The following is a 13,139-nucleotide window of genomic DNA, read 5'->3' on the forward strand; positions in this document are numbered from 1 at the left end:
CTGGGTATCTCTCTCTCTCTCTCTCTCTCTCTCTCTCTCTCTCTCTCTCTCCCCCTGTCTCTCTCTCTCCATCTCTCTCTATCTATATGTCCATCTATCTATCTCGTTCTCTCTCCCTGTCTCTCTCTCTCTCTCTCTCTCTGATGATACAATGTCCATCCTAAACGTCGACAATGGCTTTCAGCATGTGCGGTCCGACACTCTGTTCACCCTTTGTTTTATTTCCTCTCCAGATGCCATATTATGCTGTATCTCCTGTCTGCACTTTCTCTTACACCCTCCCAGATGCTTGTTTACGTCGAAGATAGACACAAATAATGCAATCCCCGCTTTGGACACAAATTGTGTTACTCGGGATACATGCTCAGCCAACTCCGGTAAAACTACGTTATAGCTGAAATATTTAACGCCTGACATGTCTCTGGTATCAGTCTGAAGAAGGCCGCCGACCAGAAACTTCAGTGTGAAGAAGTGTCTCGACCTGAAACGTCACCCATTTTTTCTCATCAGAGATCCTGCCTGTCCCACTGAGTTACTCCAGCATTTTGTATCTATCTTTGATATCGTAGATAGCTACAATAAGATAGAACAAAACATTCCGGAAATAATCCGCAGTGAAAGACAGAAAGTAAGTTAACATTTTAGCCCTGAATCCCTTCACCGTAATCTGAACCTAAAGAACGAAAGCCAGATCTGTGAATCAAATCTGGTGTGTGCGCTTCCTGCAGTTCCAGTGTGGTTAAATGTGCTCAGTTGTCAACGACAGTAATGTCAAGATTTCGCCATCTGGTGATTTCGCCACTTGGATCTTATAGAAACATATAAAATTATAAAAGGACTGGTCAAGCTAGATGTAGGAAAAATGTTCCCAATGTTGGGCGAGTCCAGAACCAGGGTCCACACTTAGAATAAAGGGGAAGCCATCTAAGACTGAGGTGAGAAAACACTTTTTCACCCAGAGAATTGTGAATTTGTGGAATTCCCTGTCACAGAGGGCAATGGAGGCCATGTCACTGGTTGGATTTAAGAGAGAGTTAGATAGAGGTCTAGGGGCTAGTGGAGTCAAGGGATACGGGGAGAATGCAGGCACGAGTTATTGATTGGGGTCGATCAGCCACGATCACAATGAATGGCGATGCTGGCTCGAAGGGCCGAATGGCCTCCTCCTGCACCTATTTTCTATGTTTCCATATTTCTATGTTTGGTGGCCACCGAGTCTCCGAAAAGCGGGTATGAATGCCGCCGTCTGCAACACAGACCGATATTGATAAAATTTTAAATGGAAGTTCGCGTCTCAGTTCCACTCATGCTTCGATTACCCTAATTCATCGCAAAACGAAACACTCTCCTCTGAAGTTATTATAGAGGAAAAATCAAGGGTCGTTTTACATCCACCGACAATAAAACAGTAAATGTGTTGGAAAAAAACTGCCGATGCTGGTTTAACTCGATAATCGACACAAAATGCTGTATAAACTCTGCGGGGCAGACAGCATCTCTGGAGAGAAGGAATTGGCGACGCGTCGGGTCGAGGGCCTTCTTCAGACATTCACAAGCAATAAATTTCTGACTTGCAGCAGCATTACTGCCCGTATAGACAAATTAAATAGATCATTTGTATTAAAGAAGAAATCAATAAATTGCTAAGCACAATAATAGTACAATAACTTTGTTTTAATAGCCTTCAGTGTAATCAAAGCTGCTCCCGGGTCTTAGGCGAGGTCACCGCGCAAGTGTATGTGTAAGTGCAGCAGCTCAATGTTTGAATACGAATCCAATTTCCGTCAAAAGGGAGGGACTGAACTCAGTTGGGAAGACTAATGGGACCAAGTATACATAATACAGACCTAACATTAACCGTAGCGTTACAAAACACCCCGAGGGAGAGAAAAACAGTGAACAATGTCGGCTCGTCGTCAGTGTACAGTAGAGAAAATGACTGTGGGCATTTTCGTTATTTAACGCATCGCGCAAGTACAGAGAAGGGTCGTGCAACCGCTTTCCGTACTTCCTCTCTGAACTTAGTTTGAGTCACGGCATAAATGCCGGTGTTGGTGCAGCAGCTGAGAAGCTGCAGCATGAATCCAATCTGCTCCACAAAAATGTTGACGGCCGCAGACTTGTAGCCCAGCAACAGCACTCGATTGCAGAGAGCGTACACGACGTACAATGACCACAGGGCTATAAAATTGCCGGAAATGACGAGGAGCAAAATGATGGATTTCCTTCGGCTCTCCATCTCCGGGTCTCTGGGACGCTGACCACAGTCCACATTATTTTGACCCCGGAGTCTCCTGCGGGCTCTGCTCGCAGCTACGATTTGCCGAACGGTTAAACAGTTGAGCAACAAGATAATGGCGAATGGGACTGCCGGCGTGAATATATAATGAATAACCTCAATTGCTGCCCAGACCTCTGAGGAATAAAACTTTTGCTCCACAGCACAAAACCAAGGATGGGTCATCAGCAAATATCGACCAGTCAACATAAAGTACCAGAAAATGTTCTTCACACAGCTCAGCAGAGTAACCGTCCCGAGAACAATCGCCGCCGTTCTCTCGGTGCAATAGTTGCCTTTGAGCTTCTGGCAACAAATGGCGACGAAGCGGTCGAAGGTGAACGTGACGGTAAACCAAACAGAACAGTCTGTGGCGGCGAAGAGCAGGACGGCGTGGATGTTGCAGATGGGGATCGACTGAACGTAGAGGAAATGCTCCCAATAGACAATGGGGATGTGTCTCAGTATCAGGTCCAGGATGACAATCAGCAGATCCGCTGCCGCCACAGCCACAAGGTAGCGGGTTACGCACGTTGATAGGCCACACCTTCCTCGGGAGAGAATCGCAATCGTCATCAAGTTAACTGTAGAAAATGCGTAATGAATTGGAAAACATTACATAACGTGTGCAACCCTTATGAACACCATGACATTTGCCGGGCTGTATACTGTGCCAATGGGCAGCCATACCTCTGCAATAAAGAGAACTGATGTTATGATATATAGTAAATAACCACGTTTGCTCATGAGATTCAGTTTCGTATAAACTAGGGACAATTTATATCCAGCTTCATTTATGCAATTCATTGCCCCCCTGCTGGTCGCTGTTGGTATTCTGGGTACGTTTGACCATTGCAGTTGTATACATTTGGGTAAAATAATATAACTGCTTGGGGAAGTTGCGTAACGTCGTTCATTTTATCTGATTGCAGGAATAAAGTTTGAAATAAATTCTATTAACACAAAGATGTATTTCGATATTCGACGTTATCAGTTTAAGTCAGTTTAGAGATACAACGCGGAAACAGGCCCTTCGGCCCATCGAGCCCGCACAGACCAGCGATCCCCGCAAATTAACATTATTCTACACACTCGGGACAATTCACTTCTATGCCAAGCCAATTAACCTACAAACATGAACGTCTTTGTAATGTGGGAGGAAACCGACGATCTCGGATAAAAGCCACGCAGGTCGCGAGGAGAGCGTACAAACACCTTAGAGACAGTACCCGTGGTCGTGATCGAACCCGGGTCTCTGACGCTGTGATTAACTCTACCGCTGCGCCACTATGCCCCCCTCATTAAAGATCGATTCTATCTCTCACCCTTAATGTAAACCCGCTGCATCAGTGGACATGAAGTTAAAGCAACAACTTCTATTCAAAAACACTTCCAGGTCCAAATTTATCATTATTTGGCAACTTCAGTAGGTTCTCCACTCGACACAAATGCATTATGCAGGGGCATAGGTTACAGAAGTGAAAAAGTTATTTTTACACCAGCTCAATATAACTCGAATAAACCGTCCGCTATTCTATGCCTCCTGCCCGATTCGCCATGCGACAGGATCGGTCCTGATCTGCGAGCATGGGTCAACTTTAGTTTAGTTTATTATAGGGTGATTTCACGAAAGGTCACTGGGTCTTAGATCCTCACCCACGTGACCGCAAAATGTAACTGGGGTACAAACGTAACTTCCAGTACATGTTATTGATGCTGAAAACACGAACTTTCAAACCCGTTAAAAATCCGCGAAAACGGTTAGTTTTTGAGCTGTAAATAACTGTGCCAGTCGGGGTGACCGCGAGGCACAGCTATCTTACTTTAGAATCCAGAAGATAAAGAAAAACGAAGGTAAAGACAAGAGAGCGCTGAAGGGAAAATAACAGCGGAAGTTGTTGGCCGTGCAGATATAAAGATCGAAAATATCGGGAATTATCGCGTTTGCTCACTGAATGTCATCAAAATTCAATTCAATTCAATTCAATTCAATTTATTGTCATTTGGACCCCTTGAGGTCCAAACGAAATGCCGTTTCTGCAGCCATACATTACAAACAAATAGACCCAAGACACAACACATTTTACATAAACATCCATCACATTGCTGTGATGGAAGGCCAAAAAAACTTTTCTCTCCACTGCACTCTCCCCCCCGATGTCAGAGTCAAAGTCAAAGCCCCCGGCGGGCGATGGCGATTGTCCGTGGCCATTATTGCCACGCCGGGTGATGCAAGGTCGCACACCGGGTCTTGGTGTTAGAGCCCCCGGCGCGCGCTCGCAGAGACCCAAAGCCATTCCAAGCCGCGCGGGGCGGTGCTGTAAGGCCCCGCTCCAGGAGCTCTTCAACCCCGCAACTCGGGCGGGAGAAGTCGCCGTTGCGGGAGCCCTGAAAAGCGGTCTCCCTCCAGGTACCCGCGGGCTCCCGGTGCCGCCCGCCAAACCCGCAGTTGCAGCCTCCGAATCTCCGGGGGTCGGGCCGCAGCAGCGTCCACCACAGCTCCACCCGCTCTGGACTCGGCCAGCTCCGCGACGGTGAGGTGAGTAGTTGGCACCAGAGCTCCCCGGTCTTCCTGTTGGAGGCCGCTCCTCGTTGCAGCCCCAACGACAACGGAGACCCGACAAAGAAAAGGTCGGGTCTCCCGTGCAGGGAGAGATTTAAAAGTTACCCCCTCCCCCCCCCACACCCCCCCCCCCCCACACCCCCCACACACATACCCCAACAAAAATAACAAAAACTACATAAAAACATAGACATAAAATAATAAAAACGCAGACGGACTGCAGAGGCCGCTGCAGACGAGAGTCGCGCCGCCTACCGGAACTAAGGCATTATTGATGTTTTGATGAAATGCAGTGAGCAAACGCGATAAAATCCCGATATTTTCGATCTTTATATCTGCACGGCCAACAACTTCCGCTGTTATTTTCCCTTCAGCGCTCTCTTGTCTTTACCTTCGTTTTTCTTTATCTTCTGGACTCTAAAGTAAGATAGCTGTGCCTCGCGGTCACCATGACTGGCACAGTTATTTACAGCTCAAAAACGGGCCGTTTTCACGGTTTTTAACAAGTTTGAAAGTACGCGTTTCTAGCATCAATAACATGTACTGGAAGTGACGTTTGTACCCCAGTTGGATTTTGCGGTCACGTGGGTGCGGATCTATGATCCAGTGACCTTTCGTGAAATCACCCTATTGTCACACTACCGGGGTATGGCGAAAAGCGTCTTTGATGCGTGCTATCTAGTTAGGGTACTAAGACATCTAGACTGCAAATCTTCAAGCAATACATTTATACAATAAGTATTTGTTTAATAATGAAGCAGTATTAAACCAGAAATCGACAAACTGAAAAGCACAAGATAATTATATCAGAGAAATAAGCGTAAAAGCAAAATGTTGCTGGAACATAAGCCACACTACACACATTTTTCGTTTAGTTAGGAGATACAGCAAGAATGGGCAATTCGGCCCACCGATTCAGCGCCGACCAGCGATCCCCGCACACTAACGCAATCATACACACACTAGGGCCAACCGTAACCCTAACCCTAACCCTAAACCTAAACCTAACCGTAACACTTACCCTAACCCTAATCATAACCCTAACCCTAAACCTAACCATAACACTTACCCTAACCCTATCCCTAACCCTAACCCTAACGCCAAGCCGATTAACCTAGACATCAATATGTCTTTGGAGTGTGGACGGAAACCGGAGATCAAGGAGAAATCCCGCGGAGGTCACGGGGCGAACGTACAAACTCCGTACAGACAGCGCCCGTATTCAGGACCGAACCCGGATCGCTGGCGCTGTATGTCAGCAACTGTATCCCGGCGCCACTGTGCCGCCCATGGAGGCAATCCCGCTCATAGATGCTTACCAGGAACGCTAACAACTGCGAGCAGGGGATAGTAAACACGTTGAATCGCCTGAAAAGCTTCTTTAGTCCTCACCACTTCCAGCCAATGTGATATGATCTTGGCTGATTCTATGACTGCCATGTCTATAGCGGTTGTTGAAGGTACATGTGTGACCGTGTGGAATGCGCCCCTTATTTGTACATGCGGGAAATCCACGAGGGACAACCTTTGGCGTAATTTTAATTCGAATTAGCCATAACTGCTGAACAAACAAAATGCAAATCACTATGTGTAGGAAAGAACTGCAGATGCTGGTTTAAATCGGAGATAGACACGAAATGCTGGAGTAACTCCGCAGAACAGGCAGCATCTCTGGAGAGAAGGGATGGGTGACGTTTCGAGTTGAGACCCTTCTTCTTGAAGAATGACAGATGGTGATGAGCCGGCATATAGAAGTGAGATCGATCGATTGACCAAATGGTGCCAACACAACAACCTGGCTCTCAATATCAGTAAGCCCAATGAACAGATTGTGGACTTTGGATGAGGAAGGATCTCAAGAGGAAGGATCTAGACCGAAACGTCACCCATTTCTTCTCTCCAGAGATGCTGCCTGTCCTGCTGAGTTACTCCAGCATTTTATGTCTAATTGCAAATCACAGTCGGATCAGGACACTCTCATGATGTAATTTCCGTTGGCCTTGTTCCAACGAAACTAAAACTGTGGGCGAAAGAATGAGTACTTGTGCATGGACACAACATAGAAACATAGTTAGGGCGGTCACGGTGGCGCAGCGGTAGAGTTACTGCCTTACAGCCTTACAGCGAATGCAGCGCCAGAGACCCGGGTTCGAAGCCGACTACGGGCGCTGACTGCAGGGAGTGTGTACGTTCTACCCGTGACCTGTGTGGGGTTTCTCCTATATCTTCGTTTTCCTCCCACACTCCAAACACGTACTTGTCTAATTGGCTTGGTAAATGTAAAACATTGCCCGAGTGGGTATTGGATAGTGTTAATGTGCGAGGATCGCTGGTCGGCGCAGGCCCGGAGGGCCACATGGCCTGTTTCCATGCTGTATCTCTAAACCAAATTAAACTATACTAAACTAGTATAGATGAGAACACGGATATCTTAGCAAGGTCAGAACCTGCTCTCACTTCAAAGCTGGAGTGACTCAGCGGGTCAGACAGCATATGTGGACAAATGGAATTGGTGACATTTCGGGTCGACATTGTTCACTCCGGACCACGATATTCACCGCCGTAAATGATGACGGATTAATTTAATACGATCTATCTCGTATGTTCCACACCTTTATACTTGAGCTGTGTTCCAATACAAAGGCCTCTGAAATGCTACTGTTTTTTCTGCCTTCACGACCAACCTGGTAGTGTTTCACGCACCTACGACACTCTGTTTAAAAATACCATTCCGCTTAGATATTGCTCCTTTCATTTTAAAGCTGTTTAGTTTAGTTTAGTTTCGTTTCGTTTCGTTTAGTTTGTCCGTCCCACCGAGTCCGCGCCAGCCTGCGATTCTCGTACACTAACACGATCCTGCACACACGAGGGACAGTAAAAACACATAGGTCAGGCTGTTGTTTATAGACTACCGTTCGGCGTTCAATACCATCATCTCTTCCAAGCTGTTTACTAAGCTCACGAAACTGGATCTCTGCACATCCCTCTGTAATTGGATCCACGGCTTCCTCCTCAACAGACTTCGATTAGGCAGCAACACTTCTTCCTTAATAACAATCAGTAGAGCAGCACCACAAGGCCGTGTGCCCAGCCCCTTGCTCTACTCACTTTATACCCATGACTGTATAGCCGGACACAGTGCGAAGTCCATCTTCAAGTTCTTCGATGAGACCACCGTTGTTGGACGAATTGCAGATGGTGATGAGTCTATAGAAGTGAGATCGATCGATTGTCCAAATGGTGCCAGCACAACAACCTGGCTCTCAATATCAGTAAGACCATTGATCTGGTTGTGGACTTTGGAAGAGGAAGGACAAGGACCCACAATCCTGTTTATATCAATAGGACGTTGGTGGAGAGAGTCGAAAACATCAAATTTCGGGGCGTAAACATTTCCGAAGACCTTTCCTGGACCCAAGACACTGATGCAGTTATGAAGAAAGCATCTCAGCGCCTTTGCTTCATGAGGAGATCACGGAGATTTGGCAAGCAGAGAGGATTCCCTTGAACTTCTGCAGGTGCACAGTAGAGAACATATTGGCTAGTTGCATCACGGCCTGCCTCGGCAACTTGAATGCCCAAGAGCGAAAAAGACTGTAAAAAGTTGACAACGCTGCCCAGTCCATCACAGGCTGTGACCTCCCCACCATTGAAGGGATTTACCGAATTTTCTGCCTCGGAAGGCAGTGGAGGCCGATTCACTGGATGCTTTCAAAATAGTTAGACACTCTTAGGGCTAGAGGAATCATATAACCATATAACCATATAACTATTACAGCACGGAAACAGGCCATCTCGACCCTTCTAGTCCGTGCCGAACACGTATTCTCCCCTAGTCCCATATACATGCGCCCAGACCATAACCCTCCATTCCTTTCCCGTCCATATAACTATCCAATTTATTATTAAATGATAAAAACGAACCTGCATCCACCACCTTCACTGGAAGCTCATTCCACACAGCCACCACTCTCTGAGTAAAGAAGTTCACCCTCATGTTACCCCTAAACTTCTGTCCCTTAATTCTCAAGTCATGTCCCCTTGTTTGAATCTTCCCTACTCTCAGAGGGAAAAGCTTATCCACGTCAACTCTGTCTATCCCTCTCATCATTTTAAGGACCTCTATCAAGTCCCCCCTTAACCTTCTGCGCTCCAAAGAATAAAGCCCTAACTTGTTCAACCTTTTTCTGAATCAAGGGATATGGGGAGAAGGCAGGAACGGAGTACAGATTGTGGATGATCAGCCATTATAATATTGAATGGCGGTGTTGGCTCGAAGGGCCGAATGGCACCGGCACCAATTTTCTCTATGCAGCCTGCTTGAAATGGTATGAGAGTGCATTTGAATTTGGTGGCCATGTACACTGCTTGAAATGGTATGAGACTGCATTTGAATTTGGTGGCCTTGTACACTGCTTGAAATGGTATGAAAATGCATTTGAATTTGGTGGCCTTGCAGCCTGCTTGAAATGGTATGAGACTACATTTAAATTAGGGGGCCTTGCACCCTGCTTGAAGGTATGAGTGCGTTTGAAGTTGGTGCCCTTTCAGCCCGCTTGAAATGGTACGATACTGCATTTGATTATGGTGGCCTTTGCACCCTGCTTGAAATGGTATGAGAATACGTTTGAATTTGGTGGCCTTGCAGCCTGCTTGAAATTGTATGAGTCTGCGCTTGAATTTGGTGGCCTTGCAGCCTGCTTTTTTATTTTATTTTTTTATTTTATTAGAAGTAAGTACAGTCATATGGCACCAAAGTGCCTAATATATATTTTCATAATACATTTTATGTACAACTTCATTTTGTTTTTTTTTATTACATTGAAAAAAGATTAGAATAAGAATAAGAAGTTAGATAGTAAAGGATAGAAAGATGTGAAATATATAGTGTGTGAAGAAAGAAAACGAGTAAATGAAGAAAGTTGAGAAAGAGAAAATAGAGAAAATAAAATAAAATAAAATAAACGAAAAGGAGATCATTATTTATAATCTTGACCAACCCTCGTCCAGTCCTGAAACAGTTAGTTTTTACAATTCTGTTGCACCATATGGTTCCAAAAAAACGACGAATAGAGACCAACTCGTTATGAATTGGTCTGATTTATCCATTAGGAGGAATCGCATTTCCTCAAGATGAGCGGTGTCCAACATACTTGCAATCCACATTTTCAGCGTTGGTATTGATGTACCCTTCCAAAATTAAAGTATTACTTTTTTTGCTATAATTAAACCATAGTTAAGGAATAAATTTTGAGATGTGTTCAATTTATTCCCATCTTCCATTACGCCAAATATAATCATTTCAGTATTAGGTTCCATTCTTGTCTTGAATAATTTTGTAAATATTTCAAAAATATCATTCCAAAATTTATAAAGTTTTATGCAGGAAACTAAGGAGTGTGTTATAGTTGCCTTTTGGGCTAGACATTTATCACAAGTGGCGGATATATTTGGATAAAATTTGTTCAATCTTGTTTTTGAATAATATAATCTATGTACAATTTTAAATTTAATTAGATTATGTCTTACATTAATTGAATATTTGTGAATATATATCAAGTATTTTTCCCATGTAACCTCGTGATTTTTATCATTAGTTCCCGTTCCCACTCTTCTCTAAGTACCTCTGCCAATACAATACAATACAATTTTATTGTCATTTGAGCCTCAGTGATGTTCAAACGAAATTCTGTTTCCACACCCATACAAACAAAGACAATTCCTAGACATACACACAATTTAGTTCACACAAACATCCATCACAGTGGACCCACTGTGATGGAAGGCAAAGTCTTTTCTCTCCCCTGTTCTCCAAGTCTCTCCCGATGTCCAAGCCCCAGGCGGGCGATGCTAAGTCCCACTGCCATTTTAGGCCGTGCCGGGCGATTTACGGCCCCGCTCCTGGTCTAAAAGTCTCGAAGTTGGAGCCCCCGGCGGGCGCTGGCATGTCCCACGGCCATGAAGCCGTGCCGGGCGATGTATGACCCCGCTCCAGGTCGTTCCAACCCCGCGACACGGGCTGGAGAAGTCGCGTTGCGGGAGCTCCGGGAAGCGGTCTCTCCCCCCCCCCCCCTCCCCTGGACCCGAGAGCTCCCGATGTCCCAGTCCACCGGACCTGCGGCTGCGTTGCTGGAGCCTCCGAGCCCCAGGAGACGAGTCGCAGCAGCGAGTCACCACCGCTCCCCACGCTCCGAGGCCGGCCAGCTCCACGATGGTGATAAGTCCGCAGCACCGCAGCTCCGCAGTCTCCCGAGCCCTCGGGTCGTTCAGGTTGGAGGCCGCTCCACGGTGCAAGGCCCCAACGACAACGGAGACCCGACATGGAAAAGGTCGGGTCTCCCAGACAGGGAAGAGATTTAAACAGTTTCCCCATCCCCCCCCGCCCCCCACATATACACATTTAAAACTAGTATTAAAAACACCAAACACTACATTTAACTAGACAAAAAATAAAAAAAAGACAGACAGGCTGTAGGGGCCGCTGCAACGGGTGAGTCGCGCCGCCCCTACGGTGGTGGGTCTATATTTAGAATACTATTATATAAATATGATATTAATTTTTGTGAGTCATCTTCAATATTCATTGCTCCTTCCAATACTTCAGATGTTATTTTTTGATATCCTTGTATATATTTTTCCATGACATCGCAAATCTGAAGATATTTAAAATATTGGTTGTTTTTCAATTTAAATTTTAATTGTAATTGTTGGAATGATAGTAGGTTTCCCATTTGGTTTGGTGTGTATACATTGTACCGGTTGTGCTGCTGCAAGTAAGAATTTCATTGGTTTAAATAAAGGATTATTCGCTATTGGCATTAACAGTGATAGATTTCTTAATTTTAAAGATAGTTTTATTTGTTTCCAAATTCTTATTGTACCATATATAATTGGGTTCTTCTTATATCTTGTGTTATTCGATTTTTTGGGGGAGAAGAGGATCGTTCCTATATTACAAGGATGGCAATCCTCCTTCTCCATTTTTACCCATTCTGTCTGTTGGGTAGAACTATCCAACCAATAAATCATATTCTTAATATGCACTGCCCAGTAATAATACATAAAATTCGGAAGTGAAAGTCCCCCGACCTCTTTTGGTTTACATAAGTGTTTTTTTGTGATTCTATGTGATCTATAGTCCCAAATATAATTAGTAATATTAGAGTCTAATTTTTTTTTTTTTAATATTTTGGTATATATACCGGTATAGGCTGAAATAGGTATAGTAATTGTGGTAGGAATATCATTTTTATTGCATTTATTCTACCTAATAATGATAAGGGAAGTGTTTTCCAAAATTTAATCAGCGTATTAAGTTTATTTAATAAAGGTATGAAATTAGCGTTGAATAATGCTTTATATTTTCTAGTAATCTGAATACCCAAATATTTAAATTTTTCTGTTGCGATTTTAAAGGGGAATTTCAATAAATGTGTAGGTTCTTGAGGTTTTAATGTCATGATTTCACTTTTATTCCAGTTTATTCTATATCCAGAAAAAGACCCAAATTCCTCTATTAAGTTTAATAAATTTGGTATGCTCGTTAGTGACTTTGTAATATATAAAAGTATATCGTCTGCATATAATGAGATTTTATTCTTTGAGTCCCTGGTATTATAGCCCTGAATATTCGGATGAATTCTTATACTTTCAGCCAGGGGTTCTATCATAAGGGCAAATAGCAGGGGTGATAATGCACATCCCTGCCTATTACCCCTTGATAGTTGAATTTTTTGAGATAACATGTTATTAGTTAAAATTCTTGCCATCGGTTTATCATATAATAATTTTACCCATGTTATAAAATTCTCTCCCATGTTAAATTTTTGTAGCACTTTATATAAGTATTGCCACTCTACCTGATCAAATGCTTTCGCTGCATCCAAAGAAATAATTGATATATCTTCTTCCTCTACTTTATGCGAGTACATTATATTAAACAGGCGTCTCAGATTATTAAATGAGTATCTTTTGGGTATAAACCCCGTTTGATCAGGGTTTATCAATTTACTAATATATTTGCTTAATCTTCTTGCTAAAATCTTTGCTAAAATGTTCTGATCTGTATTTAAAAGTGATATAGCTCTGTATGAGCCCGGATCTTCTAAATCTTTATCTTTTTTTGGAATAAGCGTAATAGTTGGTTCTGTTAGTGTTTCAGGTAGTTTGTTTTCTTTAAAAACTTGGGAGTATAAATTAAATAAATAAGGGGTCGTTATCTCATGAATTTGTTTATAAAATTCATTATTAAAACCACCTGGTCCCGGTTGAAATGGTATGAGACTGCATTTGAATTTG

At 43.8% G+C, this 13,139-nt stretch overlaps 1 protein-coding gene across 1 annotated transcript; it reads right to left on the reverse strand.

The window, feature by feature from the left end:
• Positions 1–1,954: 1,954 nt before the first annotated feature.
• LOC116972902 (probable G-protein coupled receptor 139) lies at positions 1,955–2,854 on the reverse strand. The gene has a single exon (XM_033020489.1). It carries the CDS (start codon positions 2,852–2,854, stop codon positions 1,955–1,957), a length of 900 nt encoding a protein of 299 aa, XP_032876380.1.
• Positions 2,855–13,139: the final 10,285 nt, after the last annotated feature.

This window comes from Amblyraja radiata, chromosome 5 (assembly GCF_010909765.2).
Source record: "Amblyraja radiata isolate CabotCenter1 chromosome 5, sAmbRad1.1.pri, whole genome shotgun sequence".
In the NCBI taxonomy this organism is placed as follows: domain Eukaryota; kingdom Metazoa; phylum Chordata; class Chondrichthyes; order Rajiformes; family Rajidae; genus Amblyraja; species Amblyraja radiata.

Excerpts from the sequence above, each read along its gene's own strand:
- LOC116972902 (XM_033020489.1), bottom strand. The coding sequence starts at position 2,854 with ATGACGATTGCGATTCTCTCCCGAGGAAGGTGTGGCCTATCAACGTGC.